General features: G+C 41.8%; 1 protein-coding gene across 1 annotated transcript in view; it reads left to right on the top strand.

The window, feature by feature from the left end:
* The window catches only part of DYNC2H1 (dynein cytoplasmic 2 heavy chain 1), a 427915-nt gene that overhangs the window by 123172 nt on the left and 287334 nt on the right, over nt 1–17409 (top strand). The window contains exons 62-67 of the mRNA XM_019530264.1: nt 598–739; nt 1328–1437; nt 1747–1845; nt 3254–3377; nt 8713–8876; nt 9927–10046. Coding sequence (XP_019385809.1) covers nt 598–739; nt 1328–1437; nt 1747–1845; nt 3254–3377; nt 8713–8876; nt 9927–10046 — 759 coding nt within the window. The remainder of the gene's footprint in view (nt 1–597; nt 740–1327; nt 1438–1746; nt 1846–3253; nt 3378–8712; nt 8877–9926; nt 10047–17409) is intronic.

The raw sequence follows: 17409 nt of genomic DNA, 5'->3' as shown, positions 1-17409 counted from the left end.
ACTCCGGACTATAGCACCTTGTTTTCAATTTCTTATACCTGTCAGACTTTAACCATTCATTACATATATTGTAGCAGATACATTTTCTGAAGACTTTGTCCACACTGAGCTTGCTGCAACCCAGAACTAGAAGGACTCCCTGTTGTTACAGGTCTGGGCTGTTGTGGGCCATACTAGCTCTAGTTCTGAGCATGTGACATGAGAGGCAGAGTGTCTCTCTCTTGTGTTGTTAATACCCCAGTGGTTGGACAATCAATGTGGTGGACGAAACCGCTTGATTTGAATACTTGTGGGACAAAAGCTGCATCTTTACATTGGGGTGGGAGAAAAAGATTTAAAGAAGCTGGAGAAGCTGGAGCTTGAGGCTGTACTTGTGGGGAGAGGAAAACTGACATTGGGATATGAACTGAGGATGAGACTGGGATTGTTATCTAGCTATTGGAAAAAGCAAGTGAACATGTATTTAAGGATTGTGTCTCAGGGTGCTGAGTTAAGGCTGCTTTTCATAGCTTTTGAGTGTTTTCTTTTGGATCCTTAAGATTCTTTTAATATAGCTTATTTTTTGTAATACGGACATATGCTACAAACTTTTTTTAGGTTGCAGAGATAACTGATGAACTAAGTACTCTACCTAAAAGAGCTCAGTTGGCTGCTGCTTTTATTACCTATCTTTCTGCTGCTCCAGAGGATCAGCGAAAAGCCAGCTTGGATGAATGGACAAAGTCAGCTCGTCTTGAAAGTAAATATTTTATTTTCATTAAAAACAAAGCTGTGCCAAAAAGTGAGAGAGACTAGTAATTGTGCTATGCCTTTTTGTTTATACACTTTGGAAAATAATAGCACACATAAATGATCAATAGAATTATTGTTATTATGGGGAGGTACAACTTGGTCAGTGGCCTTACTGAATATAGTATTTCCAGAGAGGAAAGTGACAGAATTAATTCTTGTCTGGGGATATGTCTTCCAAAATGCTCATATTGCGTGAATATGGAAACCTTATAACTTTTCATGTAAGGTGTGTGGAGAAAGCAAAGTTGTAAATGGTGAATCATCTCACCTGGAATACTGTTACCTTGCCCATGCCCAAGGACAAACAATGTTTTAAGTTAAACTGTTTTTGTCCTAGCATTCTCATAAGTTTCCTTTAATACCAGATAATAAATAGCAAGAACTGCAAACTATATAATAGGTCTAAAAGAAAGTGACAGTACTGTATTGTATCGGGCAGGAGCTTTTATAAGTTCAAAGCAGGGACTTGCAAAATAAACAAATGTCATCAAAGGTATGTTGTATATATTTAATAATTGAAACTTTACTTTGACAGAATTTGATTTAAGGCGGTTCCTATGTACAGAGAGTGAAGAACTAATTTGGAAGAGTGAGGGTTTGCCCTCAGATGATCTTTCCATAGAAAACGCTCTTGTGATTTTGCAGGTAAATAGTTCTTATATTTGTTGTTTCTTTTCTGAGGTACATTTCCTTTGTAGAATTCTATTCAAGGCACAACCATTATAGAGATAAATATTTGTGATCTGTTTATATGTACAACTTTCAGTTGTCTAAAACGAAAAAAACAAAACAGTCACAGAATAGATGCATTTTACTTCTTGGGTTTTTTTCATTTTTTATCTGGAAATTCAAAAAGAAAGGTCCTCTGTCAATCAGTTAAGGCTCAACATGTGAGTTACCCCTTGCAGTGATGATAAACTTGTGACAATCTGATAATGCATTTTTTTTTTTCAGAGTCAGATTTGTCCATTTTTGATAGATCCTTCTTCCAGAGCTACAGAATGGTTGAAGACTCATTTGAAAGAATTGCGTTTGGAAGTTATTAATCAGCAGGTCAAGTATACTTTTATTTTTAACTCTTGGAGTTTTTCTGCCCCCAGACAGGCAGAATTTGAATTGAAAGCATGCTGGCATTCACAAATGACAGAGCCAGATTTCTACGATCAGAAAAGTTTTCACAAAGTTCTGGTAGGAAATAGCTAAAACTACTGAGAAGCCCTTTGACTATATATTTAGCACCCAAATTGTGAAAAAAATTAGCAGAACCAATTCACATTTTAATTTTCTTTTAAGATTAAAATTTTTTTTTTCATATTTGGTCTTATGTTTGATTTTTAAAAAATCCATTGTATTTATAAATGTATAGAGATGATTTGTAGACTGAAGTAGCAGGGAAATCAGATTATTTAAAATTAAAGAGCCATATATTTTGGTCCTTTTAAACTTTTGTGCTATTTCCACCCAGCAGGATTTCATGCCTTATTTATTTATTTATTTATAATAAAGATAAAGTATATTTGAGCCCACAGCAACAAATTTTTATGGAAGTGGTCTCCAGACTTTCTTTATGAATTTGTGTGTTGCTTACTTGAGTTTTCCAGCGTCCTATCATTTGCCAATTAACGTTTGAAAGCTAGTTTAGAATTAAAGAGATTATTGGTTATTGCTATGAAGAACTACACCCTCAAGAAAATCTACTGAAGAACTTCTTGGTGGGAGAGAAAACTGATTCAGAAACCTGCTGAAGCCTTGTTACACGGGGAGAAAGACAGACTCTATTTGATAGCAGTTTCCACATCTTATCTTTACAGTTTGTCTATAGCCCAAATTTGCAAAGGTGATCTGTGGAATTCAAATCAGATTTTCACAGGTACTATACTTATAATTCTGAGAAATTCAAACCTAAATGCTTGTCTTCTACCACAACTGTAGACGATTATCGGTCTTTGTTATTCTAATGTTCTGGGTTGCACAGAAAAAAGTTCACAAACAAGAAAGGTCTGTTTCTTATGTATTCCCAAATACCTCTGCAGCATTGTCTCTCTGTCTCTTTGTTCTCCCCTAGTAATGTTTCCTGGTGGTAGAGAGGTATTAAAACATGGTAGAAGAGACTTTTTATATTCTTTGTTCCAATTCGCTGGGTCTCAGGTATATCAATTTCATTGATTTAGATTGTTCAGTGACTTGCTTTCAGGGGACACTGCTCTTACTCTTTGAATATATAGTGATAGCTTAGTTAAATACAGCAGTTACGATTAACTCGCAGACTTCACCCAAAGAATTGTGTACAGTATTGCACATGTAATGAAAAAGCTCAGGTAGTCTGTTAATACTCAAAAATCCTATTCCTGTTCACAGTTAAAATCCTCACACAGCATTTAATTGTTCTGTCTATGCCTAATGCATTATTATTATTATTATTAAGAAACTAAATAAATCATCGGACCTTTTATTTATACAGGATACAAACATCATTACTGTTCTTGAGCTAGCAGTGAGATTTGGGAAAACACTCATTATACAGGAGATGGATGGAGTAGAACCTGTTCTTTATCCACTGTTAAGAAAAGATCTTGTTGCTCAAGGTAAATGTCTGTCATATTAGAGAGTCAGTTAATTCAGCAGCTAATATGTAGAATCTGATTTTTAAACCAACTGCTTTCAGAGACATGAACACTGGTTAGGATTTGCTTTTTTTGGCTGTCATTTCCCTAGCAACATGATGTGTGAACTTCATTGGTGATTTTGTGATTGCTCATATGCGAGAAGGGATATTTAGAGTTTTGTTTAATAAGATGAAACAAGAAAGACTGATCAACCATTCACAAAGGTGAAGTTGATGCCTCACTAGTACTTCCAAGCACCTGTTTTGTGTGTAGGAATTCTGGCTCTTGTAGCGTTAAGAAATTAAGTGCTTTACTTTGGGCTCAGTGGTGTAGGTTGTAGCCATGTTGGTCTAAGGGCATAGGCAGACATGTTTTTTGGGTGAATCTGATGTCTTTTATTAGGCCAACTCATAGTTGAAAAAAACCTTAAGGTTGGAACCAGTTTGATTAGTATTGTACTTTCATTCATTTGAAGGCACAGAGACTTTACAACAATTTGGGAATGGAGGGGAAAAGTTGCTTATCAGCAGGTGCTGGGAAGCAAGATTAACTAATCAATGCAATAAAGCATGGTATATTCAAGAGCTCATGTGTTGTTAAAAGTCCTTTAAGTCATTAAAGAAATGTTGATATGTCTAAGTCCAGAGCTTCAGCTAAGTTGGGATATTACTTATAGCTGGCCACAGTTGCCTGCATGGACATGGCTGCCTGTTTATAACCAGCTTATAAGTATCTCTGTTAGTGCTCAGCAGTATCATCAACATGATAGATGCTTCCCTATCTAGCTGTAGGCTTCTGAGTCATGGTTCTTAGTTCCTGGTGTCCTGCCAGTTTGTTTCTAATTTTCTGCTCTCTGGGTTCTGCTTGTTGGCTTCCTAGTTTCATCCTTTTCCTGTCTCCTGATCCCTTTGCTCCACATTTGCCAGCTCTTCACCCTCCAATCCCTCCGCTCGTTCTTCACTCCAGTCCACACCCTTGTCTTCTCATAGTCATCTCCTGGCTCATGGCTTTAGTTTGGAAATAGCCCAAGTCCTGATCCCTTTCACAATATAGCCGCCTGCTCAGATCCCTTTGCCTAATGATTCACATCTGGATCTATGCTTCCTGATCCTGATACCTCATGGCTCTACCCAGAGTGACTGTCTGTGTCTTGGTCCATTACGGACCTTGGTCTTTTGACTGCCTGCTCCTGATTCCCTTGACTCTGCTCTGGACCCTGTCTGTTCCTGACCCTCCTGGACTGTGAACTTTTAGAGATGAGCCCTGACTGTCTATGTCTGGTTTAACCCCCAACACTCAGTGGCCCGGCTTCAACAGGAGCTTGCACCCAAATTACTCTGTATCTTGGTGGTTAGACTTCTTTCCTGGGAATTCTCTTTTCAGATTGAGGAACCCAGGTATCTCATCTCATTTCCTGGCTGAGGGCTCTAACTACTAGATATTTATACCACCAGCGCCAGTAAGTTAGCAGCCTACCTTCAGAAACAGAATAACTTGTGGATCACAAGTGAATGAAGGTTTATAGTGTGGCTTGAGTCAGAATTCTTCACAAAGTTTGTAACATAGCAAAAACTGAAGCACTGTTTTATTATAAGGAGAGGCATGCATTCAAAACCCTGTGGCTAGAGCAGGGGTAGGCAAAATATGGCTCACGGGCCTGATCCAGCCCACCAGACACTTTCATCTGGCCTGTGGTGCCTGCCCCCCCCAGTGAATTGTGCCCCACCCAGCCCTTCCCCCCATGAGGTTGGGAGCAAGGTGCCCACGTGGACAGCCACCAAACATACCCTATTGGGCCTCGCTCCCACCCTTCTGGATGGAAGGACTCTGCCCAGCCAGCAGTTCCGGGTGGGGCTCCTGCTGCACCTGGAACCTGCTTGCTCAGGGCAGCAGGTAGGGCAGTGGCGGGGTGGTGGGGAGGGTAGAGTTGCAGCTGGGTGGAAGCAGGAGTGCAGCATGGAGCCTGTGTCTAGAGGGCCAGTGGGAGTGAGGAGCTCAGATGGGCAGGATGAGGGTAGGGGGTGTAAGGACCCCAAACACACTCCCCCCCATGATGTGCAGCCCCTGCTGTTTGCAGCAGCAGCAGGCGGGGAGGTCAGGAAGCTTATGCCTAGCACAGGTGCCTGGAGGGGGGGCGCTCTGGCCAGCGCTGCACAGGGAGAGGGAGTGTGCTCCAGCCTGCCCTATTGCCAGGGCTCTGTGCTGTGCACCTGCAGCTCCAGCACTCACAGCGGGGGAAGCCTCACACTGGAGCCTGCTGCTTCCCCCACTCCCTGCTATGCAGGCCCCCTCACTCAGCCAGGAGTGGAGGGAGCCCTGCCCCCTGCTTTCCCCCTGAGTCCAGCACAGGGCTTCCCCCCTGCAAGTGCAGAGTTGCAGCTGCACAGCGCAGAGCCCCTGCAATAGAAACGGCCAGGGCTGTGCTGGGACTGAGGAGCACCATCCCACGCAGCCTGCCTGTCTGCTTCTATCGCAGGAGCTCTGTGCCACGTGCGTGCAGCTCCATACTCACAGTGGGGAAGCCCCGCTCCGGACTCCGTGGGGAAGCAGTGGGCAGGGCTCCCTCCATTCCTGGCAGAGTGCAGGGACCTGTGCCGCAGGGAGTGCGGGAGATGGCAGCCTCCAGTGCAAGGCATCCCCTGCAGGTGAGTGCTGGAGCTGCACCCCACACCTTCCCTTACACCTCACACACCCACACCCTGCCCCCACAACCCACATTGACATATATGTATGCCCCCTACCCAGCCACACCCTCTCACAACCCACCCCACACACACGCACAATATAAAAGAGTGACACTTTTATTTTTGAGTTATTATGCAATACCTTTTATATACAGTACACAATCACAAGTCATGATAAATATTTTTTAAATAAGATTAAAATATAGTAGGTGTTTTACTTCTAGTGTATGATTTGGTTTTTTTCTGGTTCTAAGATGGCAACCTCCTCTCCCAGAGGGAGTATTTGGGGGTGGGGGGCTGGAGGGAGCAAGGGGAGAGACTTCTGGTGGCAAAGGTCAGGGGCTAGGGGGCAGGACTTCTGGTCCCAATGTGGTGACCAGGGGTGGGGGAACTGTCAAGGGGCAGGGCTACCTATATGGCCCCTAGCAGGACACCAAAACTTGTTAAGTGGCCCTCTCCCCAAAATAATTGCCAGGCAGGCTCAGTATCAGACTGTGACTCCCAGCTCGTGCCTTGCCCTGGGCCCTCATGAGACTGCTTTTTGTTTTTTTTCTTTGTGTGGGAAGTTGAAGGGTTTGTCATGCGTACGATTGGATAGAGCAGGGTAGGAATCATTTGTTTATAGAGGGCTTTGGTCTGCATAATGGCATGTTAGGCATGACATGTAATACAATGAAGGTGCCTGTCATAGTGTGGTGTTATGAATGTAATGACATGGTGCTCTTGGTTTGATGGCAATTTGTTTGTCTTTGCTTTGTATATTGGACCTGGATGCTGAAGGGGCCAACTTTTTGTACCCCGAACTCATGAATAAAGTAGTTAAGAAGTCAAAGTCCTTCCGTCTTTCCATCTTTCCGTCCTTCCTTCTCTTTCTGTTGGAGGCAGAGGAGGGAGACCAGAGCACTGTGGCAAAATGGATGGTCTAAATAACATTTCAGACATTCAGGTGAACTCATGATAGGTACCCACCACAAGAAGTTTTGCATTTAAGGAGTAACATCTCTGAGGCTGGTTTGCCATTTTTATTGCATGCTAAATTGCTTGGTCATCTGCATGATACTATTTATCACACAATTAACGTGTTAATTGCTAGATTAATGTAACTTCTGCCAGGTGCACAAGACTAATTGGTCTCTAAGCATTTTAGGAGGCAGTTCTCAGCTGCACTGAGCACAACTTCAGCACAACTGAGTCAGATGTGAGAGGTAAACTGGTTCTCAACACAAGTTACTGGGGCCTCAGTGCTGCTTTAATTTATATCAGCTGGTCGAGGGTAGCTCCACTGCTTACATCCTGTCATCCCAGCTGACTTCTAAATACCTCCTCAGTGGACTGGATAAATATGAAGTGACAAAGTATCTGTCTTTACTGTGTTATGTATTTAGGACTGAATTTGAAGTTCCTTTTGCACTGCTGGATCATCTAATTGAGGCTTTAATCTGGGCTGTATCTCTGAGTATTATTATTATTTTAAATTCAATGCATTTTTTTTTTATTCTTTAGATATACCTTATTTACCCAGATCTAAGATGATTTTTGTAATTTCAGACCATTCCTCAATAATTAGATACTATACGTCAAAAATGTATAGATTTTGTTATATAATTTTCTGTGTATAGAATCTAATTATTTGGAGGGTCATCTTAAATTCATCTCTGTGACTGCTGCAGCAGGGAAAACAGTGGCAGAGGAGCAGGTGGTGGAGAAGTCAAGTGGCTTGATGCCTAGCCCTCACACCCCCTTAGCTTTTCCTCTGCATCACCTGCCCCCCCTAACTTGGCTCCCTGTGACACCTGTGCCTCTGTGGTGCCTACACCCCCTGGTGCCTTCTTCCATCTCTGCTTGTCTCCTCTGCTGCCTGCTTGCCTGCCCCCCTGGTGCCTTGGACCCCCAGCTGCTTTTTACTCCTTTCTTTTCACCCATCACCTACCACTGCTTACCCTTTGTCTTGACTCTGGCTCTGGCCCCACTCTGGCCTGGGTCACAGAGTACATCATTGCTCCAGGCCTCACCCAGCCAGGCAGGAGGTATTGTGGCAGTGACAGCTCCAGCCTTAGTGGAGCTGCCACCATCAGCTCATACAAGATGTAGGGATGGCAAAGGTAGTGAGGAGCAGGTGACGGGCATAGTGACTATGACTGACACAGATCCCAGGCTGGGGCTGGGGCTGGAGTTGAGCCACAGCAGCCGCCTGCCCCCACCTTGTACTTAAGCAGCTTTATTCTCCATGCTGAATAGAGAGGGGTGGTGGTGGTGGGGAACCTCATGTTTTTCACTTGAATAATTAAACCAGAATCCTCAGAGTCTTTCCACTATTTAGTACTCATGTACTTGCAGAGTACTACATTTACTATTTATTTCTAATAGGGAAAGGCAGTAGGTAAGGCATGATAGCACCTTAAAAATAAACAGGTTCAGAGAGGCATGAGCTTTCATAAACAGGAGCCTATTTTGTCAGATGCCGTCAGGGAGAGTTAAGCGCCTGAACAGGATTTTTGTCTTTCTGTTTTTTTTGAAAATATTTTATATTTATAGTTAATATTTTATGTTAAAACAATAAACATAGATACTGGTTCTTAAGCTGTTTCACACTGTAACAGACTTAGTATACTGTGTATTTACTTTAACAGGACCACGATATGCTGTACAAATAGGGGACAAAATGATTGATTATAATGAAGAATTTCGTCTGTTTCTTTCAACACGAAATCCAAACCCCTTAATTCCACCTGATGCAGCTTCTATTGTTACTGAAATTAATTTTACTACAACGAGAAGTGGTTTAAGAGGACAGGTAGGCATTCAACTTCTGACAATAAAATAGTAATAATTACCTTGAATATGGCCAGATTAATCTGATGCACCCTCACTTTTCAAATACAGACCTTGTCAGAGGCCTCTCATTAACAGAATATGTCTCTAAATGGTCATGGCCTGTGAAGGCTATTTGGTTATATTCCAGCACAAACAAATGGACACGCAACTTAAACAATGAAATCTTTATTGAAGTTAATTTTATAAGTCTTGTTTATTTGTTTATTACTCTGGAACTAAATTATAGTTTGGTGGGTATAAGAAACTTAATTCATCCTAAATCTACTGAAGTAATTAATTTTTTCCCCCCTTTGCTTCAACTGGCTCAGATAAAACTCTAAAATTACTATTTTCCTTCACAGCCACATTTATGGTGCAATTGAAATTTCAGAATTTTTATCCAATGGTTGCCTGTCCTAGTCGATCAGTACTTTTCATACCAGAATATCTTCTTTTGTAGACAAGGATGTCTTTAATGTCTTACTCCCACCAAGATGTACTGGGTCTTTGATTTAGGGGTAAAAAACAGATATAAGGGAATATTTAGAGTATGAGACGTTCAGGGGAAAGCTTTCACCAGTTTAAAATACTATTCATTGTGAAATTAATTTCAAACTAACAAAGATCTAGAATAAAGTGAAAATATTATTCTAAGGAAAAATAATAAAATTCAAATGTCAAGCTGCAGTGTGACTTACCTCTGTTTGAGAAAGGAAGATCACTGAGTAGAATTAGCAGGTAAAACAGCTCCCTTTTTAGGTGGAAATGACAAGAGATTTAGCATAAAGTTCTTGGACTATACTTAGTTGCCAGTATGTGTCACTGAATGTATTTATTGTAACCTTTCAGCCATTAGTACAAGGTATATACATTTAAAGACAGCAAAATTAGGTTTAAAAAATAAAGCAGAAATTCTAGATGTAAAATGCATGTTAAAATATTGACTAATAAATATTGCTAAAATTGGTGCTTGTAGGCTCTTGATGTTAGTATTCTTCACCCTCTCTTGAATATATTACTTTCTTTTTAGCTTTTAGCTTTAACTATCCAGCATGAAAAACCAGATTTGGAAGAACAGAAGACAAAACTACTGCAACATGAAGAGGATAAGAAGATACAATTAGCTAAACTTGAGGAATCCCTTTTGGAGGTACAATAAATATGTCCTGCACTTCTCAAATTAATAGAGTAGAGTTCATATTGCTATCTGGTTTAATGTAAGTTGTTAATTGATGATAGTAAAAAAAAAGAAGTTATTTAAAAATTTATATTCTGGTGAGATAAGGTAAAACAAAATTTTTAGCCCCATTGAGTTTCCGGAGAGGTGTGTTCAGGATATGTGTAATCTTAGGCCCAAATCCAGTTCTCCTTTAAATACCCATTCCCATTGCTGTTGGTGTTTTTGCATGTAAAAGTTGGATTGTATTTAAAAGAGGCAGACAAGGTTATTTGGGTGAATCTGATTTATTTTGTTAGACCAACTTAAAATGTTGGAAAACATTTTCTTAGCAAGCTTATGGGTTTAGAAACCCTTTGTCATGCTGAGGAAGCATCTGCAGTTGGTGTATGCTCTTCCTGGATGGTAAAATGTATAGATAGCAGTGAAATAGGTCTTAAACTATTAAAATGAATCCTCTTTTGGTATTCTACTATAAATTAGTTAGGACAAGGCCCAGAAAGGTGCTGTAGGTGCCAGCATCTTTGAGAAAATAAATCTCTGGTGCTACTAGGAGGATTCAAGGAAATGGAGCTAGTTGTGTTAGCTCCCCACACAGTGAAATGTAAGAGTTAGGTTTTTCTGACAGGTGACTTAAGAATGCCATATATGAATTCACACTCCTCTCTGGTACGTAGGTACCTGGCCAAGAGCTGTACATTAAGCTCCTCTATCCACTTGGAATCCAGAGCAGGTAGTCTTTTCTATGGATTGTCATCTAGCTGATCAGCAGTGACAGGGGTGGCCATCTTCTATACAATAGGGTTATAGTGTTAAAACAATCACCTAGGAAGTAGAAGATCTAAGGTATAAACCTTCCTCTCTTGGGGCAGGGCAAGGCCACATCTCCTACTTTTAGGGAAGTGTACTAATCTCCAGGCTTTTGAATTAGTTTGGATGGGACACTCTCTGTACCTTTTGTTGAAAGAGGGGAGTTAAGAAGCTCAAATATCAAGTATCAAGAGGTCAAAAGGAGAACAAGTAAGAGGGAACCTGAATTTGTATCCTAGTGATTAAGAGAATCCTGGGTTAGTTGCTGCTCTCAGAATTGTTCTTGAAGCTTATATTAGATAACTATTTTACTAAAAACAAAACAAAAACCAACAAAACCCTCTGGCAGCAGGGACTGGAACTAAGGACTCCCCCTTGCACAGGTATGACCTTCTTCACTGAGCTAAAGAGTCAGTTCCCCTCTTGCTTGCTTCCCCTCTGGTCTCAAGACTCCTGCATTCTTGACTGCCCAGAAGCCTACCTTCAGTAGGAGGGAGGAGGATGACATTATTGACCTGCTTCAGTCATGTTGGTTTGTGAGATTTTTAATGCATGCCATGCAACAATTAAATGCTATGGGCCCTTCAGTTGGGGCACTTCCCCCAGTGGTGTTCCTTCATTTTGTTTTCAATAGCTGTTGGATAAAATAGACGATACTTGTGGGAGCAGAAGTAAGAGATGGAGCTAAAGCCCATCCCTTCCAGGTCAGAGCCCATCTCGCTAAACCACAGTTCCTCTATTGATATCTTTCTCATACCCTTAACTTTCTCTCTGGGCTGCCTAGTGACCCAGCTTCAGCATAAGGGGTGGAAAGTGATTTTTGCTGCAAAGCCCACATAATCTGGTCATTAGGGGTCTTTCCTGGGAAGTGGAAAATATAGGTTCAAACCCCTCTGGGTGAGAGAGCCTAGAACCTGGGTCTCTTATTCCTTAGTCTAGTGCCCTAATTACTAAGCTGCTTGGCTAAGTGATGGGAAGGCTGCCCTTCTCATCCATTTTTCTGTGACTTGCATGAAGTTATGTGTTTTCCTACTATGGTGGGCAAGATCTAAAGTCTGTGCAGTTGGCCAAAAGTCTGCTTTCATGTAACTTTTGCCACGTAGATGCTATTTTCCCATCTAAAAATAGGGTTGGATTTGGGCCTATGCTCTTGACATGGCAGCCTGAGAAGATGGCATGTTCAGAAGAGCAGCATTATAATTTTCAATAATTTGATCAGCTCTGACTCCATGATCCACTTGAAGAGGTCACACACTTGAAGAGGAAAGAGCAGTTAGCTTTCAGGAACTGGATTTTCAGGGTCCTGTGCTGTTGTGGACTTTGAGTTGTGAGGGAACTGAGGGAGAGTTCAGACCCATTATTCCACTGTACTCTTGTACGCAGGGAGGTGTAGGTGCGTGTAGGGCTCTGAGAGATGCCAATAGACAAAAAGAACCCATTCTTGTGTATGTGGGAATATGTTCACAGACAGCAGGACCCATGTTGACCTCAATTTTTTGGAGAACCACAGTTACTATGTGCTAATTAACCATTTTTCATTTTTAGTATAGCTGATTATATAACTTATTCTAAAAAATTGCTTGTCTTTTATAATGTGTGAATACATTAAACAGTTTCTATCTAGTTAATATTTTATCATTTTACCATGGGTCATGCTTTCCTTTCCTTTTTCATGTCCTCGTGACAGGGCATTTTGCAGAGTTTGCAGATTCGTTGGTATCTGACTGGACGCACTGAGTGCTTCCCCTTGAACTTGCCATAGAGCCCTGCCACCCCAGCCCAACCCCCGTGGATCGTGCTGAAATAATGTAATTGTTTCTGGTGTCTACTCCTATATTAGTATACGTAGAGGTAAAGTTTAAACCTGAATGAATTGGGTGTAAAGTTACATCTGTTAGTTCCTTTTATAGGAGTAGACACATGAAACAGTTTCAGTAGTTTACCTGATATGCTCCTAAGGCAGCATGGTACAATGTTATGTGTCCACAGCCTTGGTGTAGTAATATTTACTGGATATGATACATATTTATTCTCTCTGTTTTCACCCATAAAGGTTTTGGGACAAATTCTGAGTCCTGTAGGCCCAATGATAAATAATGACTTCAACTGGATTCCCTTTGTGGGAGCAGGGAGTTTGAAATCTGTCTTAATGACTTTTTATAGTCTTACTCAATATGGGCCATTAAAGTCACAGGGAATCTTTCATTTGATTTTAATGGGCATTGGAATGGGCATTTCAGGTTTGATTCTGCACCATTAAGTCAATAAGATCTTTGTCACTGGAATTGGGCCGTACTTGCATTGCCTTTATGCTTTGCTACTGCAGTTACATTCTAAAATTCTTCATATTTTGATGTATTATAAGCGCTGATGATAGATTTGAGGAGAGGCTCCTCATTTACTTTTTCATGAAAATAATTCTGCTAGGAAAATGTTTTAAGGAGAGGGAAGATTGCATTTTACAATGCAATTTGGAAAAAAAAGATTAAAAATGCTTCTAGATAAAGAACAGAACCTATTACTCATTTGTTTTTTAAATAGAGTGCCATTAGATGCAGTCAGCCTTTTAAAAAGGCATGGGAAAGGAAAGCATTGATAAGTTGGCTATGTCCTTGCAAGTCAGCGGTATTTCTTATTCAGACTTTCTGCTGCAGCAACCACTGACATAATTAATGTAGTTGCAGGCACATTATAAGCCATCTGTTATAATTTTAGAAGGGCAGGTAAAACTTTAGAGCAAGGGTATCAAACTTGTTTGGAGTTGAGGGCTGAATTTTACTTTCAGTTCAAGACCATGAATAAAAGTTAGCTGGCCAGAGGCATATTTTGCAGTCACGTCTGACTTGAGAGAGTGCCAAACTTGTGAGAGTGCCAAACCCTCCTATTGTCCATTTACTTACATTTTTATATATTCTCCCAAGGGCTATTCTTACTCCTTTCCAGCTTGTTTTTGTTTATTTCCCATCTTATTCCCATCATATGCAATTCTATGTGAAGCCACTCCATATCCTCAGTCTCCCTTTCCCACTACACTTGGGGATTGTTTTTCTTTTCTATTTTATGTTTTCCTCACATTCCTTCTTCGTCCTCAGGAGTTACTCCATTTTTCATCTTGGTGTACAAAGCTTTATGAGCAAGATCCGTTTGTTTGTTGCCATGAGCAAGTATTCTGTGTATCGTGGTTCTATTATCACATTCATCCGTAGCTAATGACCTCCAGCCATGATAGCTGTAATATTATAATTTCTCAGTAGCTTCCAACCTTAGTGAGTGCTGCAAATTTTGTCTAATAAAACTAAATCACATGCACATGTCCTGAATATTAGAGAAGGACAAGATCTGCAGATAAGCCAGAGCTAAGGGATTCCCATGAGTCCCATTATGCTGTTCTGGATTGCTTCACACAGAGTAACCACACATCTTGCAGGGAAGAGGCTACATGGAAAAATCCCCGTTTTGGTCCATACTCACTGGGGCTCCCCTTTTGTGTCTGAGCTCCACTGCAGTCTGCATGGGGGATCCTGCCCCTTCCCCAGCCAGGTATAGACTGCATCTTCAGCCTGATCCCTGCCCCATTTGGACAGCCCGAACTATTATTTGGTCAGAGCATAGGGGCTGCTCATTAGTCCCAGCCCTGTCAGCTGCCTGCCCTTTGGTGGCTACATGTACAGGACGTAGTCACCCCCCAGGACAGAGTTACCGGCTGTTGCCCCAACCGACAAGGACCTTTTTCTTAAAGGGCCCTTGCCAATTCTGCTGGCTTCATAGCCCTCTCTCAGTAACAGGGCAAGGGTTCCCTCTTATATTATATGAGTCCTCTTGCTCCATTATCTGAGCACTTCATAACAGCTTTGTGATATAGGGAAATACTGTTATTTTTACTGCTCATGTACCTCCCAAATTGGATGTACTCTAGTGAAGAGGCTGCAGCAGCTACTATGAAAACCTGTTTCGAGTGTGCATATTTCTAGGTTTGGAGTGTGTGAATGGAAGCAGGTGTGGGGAGCATGCTTGAGGATGTCCTAGTTGGGGCAGGCTACCCCCATAATGTAGACCTGCCATAAGTAACTTGCTTAAGGTTACACAGGAAGTCTCTGGCAGAGCAGGGGGTTGAACTTGTATCTCTCAAGTCCCATCCTAGCAACATAAACATTGGGCCAGTGGTTCTCAACATTTTTTAGACTGAAGGCACCCCTCAAAAATGCCAGCCCTTAGCTTTCCTTCATTTTTTGCACATAGAAACACAATTAATTACTTCTTTTATTGTAAAAAAAGAAAAAACTCAGAAAGATCACAGTAGGTCAGAATATTTTTGGCACTGTAGATTCTTGTTTGAAATCTCTAGTTTTATACTGTGAATCATGTGTAGGCATTTGCAGGAGGATAGGTACACCCAATCAAAATCCCCAGCTTTGACTATGATCAACATCCAGTGTTTCTGAGGAAGGCAAACACTTCCACCCCGACACATATAGCAGCAGGAGGTGAAAGATACTCCTTCCCAGCCCCATGTAGCAACCAGAAAAGCCTAGAAGCATAGCATGTACACACAGCATAGAAAAGGTACGGCATACACTTAGCTCATCCCTGACCAAAGTTTATCCAATCTCTTCTTGAACATCTCCAATGATGGAGATTCAACAACTTCCCCAGGTAGCCCATTCCCCTGCCTCACTCTTCTAATAGTGAAAATGTTTTTCCTGCAACTTCAAGCCATTGGTCCATGTCTTGATCTCTAGAGTAAAAGAGAAAAGGTGTTCCCCTTCTTTCTTTATGGCAACCCTTCAGATATTTGAAGATTGCTCTCATACTCCTTTTTAATCCCCTTCCTGCAAGCTGAACATACCTATTTCTTCCAACCTCTCCTTGTACGGCTAGCCTTCCAAGACTTTTGGCATTTTTGTCACCCACCTCTGGACCATCTCTAATTTCTCCATGTCCTCTTTAAAATGTGGAGCTCAAAACAGCACAGTCTTAAACATGTAGAGAGGTACTATTATCTCCTATGTCTTGCATCTATTGGCTGCATGAATACAACTTAAAACTTCATTCACCTTTTGTGCAGCTGTGTCACACTGTAGATTCATATTCAGTCTGTGATCCACCAAGACTCTCTGACCCTTCTCCTTAGCGCTGTCATCTAGCCAATTGATATCCATTTTGTATTTGTGATTTTGCTTGTTCCTTCTGAGTTGTAGCACCTTGACTTTGTCAGCTTTGATCTTCATCCTGTTGGCCCCAGGCCAGTTTTCTACTTTGTCTGAGTCCCTCTGAATTGTACTCCTGTCCTCAAGTGTATTTGCAGTTCTTCCCAATTTTGCCATCTGCAAATTTGTTCAAGACACTGTCTTGATTCCAGCATGCAGTATGGTAATAGACATGGGCTAGGGACAGACATTACACACACACTTGTTTAAGTGATCAGAAACTGATTTAAACCTGTAACAGAACAGATGTTCAGTGCACATAAACCAGTTTGAAAATGTCTGAAACTGGTTTGAGAGATTACGATCAACTAGGTTTATCAGACATAACTGATTTGGGTCAAACTGGTTTATGCAATGTCTGTCCCAGACCCCTTGTTGGTTTATGATAAGTGAGACTCCCCCAGTTTCCTGGCATGCTCCCTGGGGTGGGCAGGGCTCTCTGCTCCACAGAAGGGCTGGCCCCTCCTCTTTGCTCCCTGGTTGCTGATCCCTCAGGAATGTAGGCTGCCCACTCCCCTTCCCCTCACCATCCCCTGCTAAGCAGGAATTCCCCCCTCTCCTCTGCCTTGCGGAGAGGTGTCTGCATCTTAGCTAGCAGGCCACATGCTGGCTACGGTCCTTGCTGAATCAACAGGTAGAATCAATAGGCAGAATCAACAGGTAGCTGGTAATGTCCCTCTGCTGTTTTCTTAACAGGGCGATAAACACTGAGTTAGGGGTGATAAACACTGTTATCAATTCCCTGCTGGGCTAATGAGAGCATCCTGCCAAAGCCTGGCCATGCCCCCCTCAGCTCAGTTCTATGCACGGAAAGGTGGTGGGGGGAGGCTGCTGTAGCACTCCCTGGCTTCTAGCCTGAGCCACTGCAGGCATGTGCCTGAATTTCTGGGTGTCTGTACAGTTACAAAGTGATTAAGCCTAGCCGGGTTAGACTGATCTGCAAAAATTGAATCAATTCAGGCTCAGGCTTTTCAAATGTCTAGCCATGGTGAGCAGTCGTTGGACCAGGACTGTGGGACTACACTTAAAAACTCTTGCCAGTCTAACATGGATCCATTTGTAACTTGCTTTGTGGCTATGGAACCAATTGTCTATCTGCCTTGTAGTACTTCTGTTTAGTTCACATTTCTCCCATTGTTTCTGCGAGGGTCATGTGGGACTTTGTCAAAAGCTTTACTGAAGTCCAGAGGGAGACAAGGTTCTTTGGATAGATGTGATATCTTTTATTAGACTAATTTCATAGATTTCATAGATTTCATAGACATTAGGGCTGGAAGGGACCTCGGGAGATCATCGAGTCCAGCCCCCTGCCCAAAGGG

Source organism: Crocodylus porosus, unplaced genomic scaffold (assembly GCF_001723895.1).
Source record: "Crocodylus porosus isolate Cpor-Errol unplaced genomic scaffold, CroPor_comp1, whole genome shotgun sequence".
NCBI lineage: Eukaryota > Metazoa > Chordata > Crocodylia > Crocodylidae > Crocodylus > Crocodylus porosus.
The sequence above is the reverse complement of the archived record's forward strand: the minus strand, read 5'-3'. Positions and strand labels throughout refer to the sequence as shown.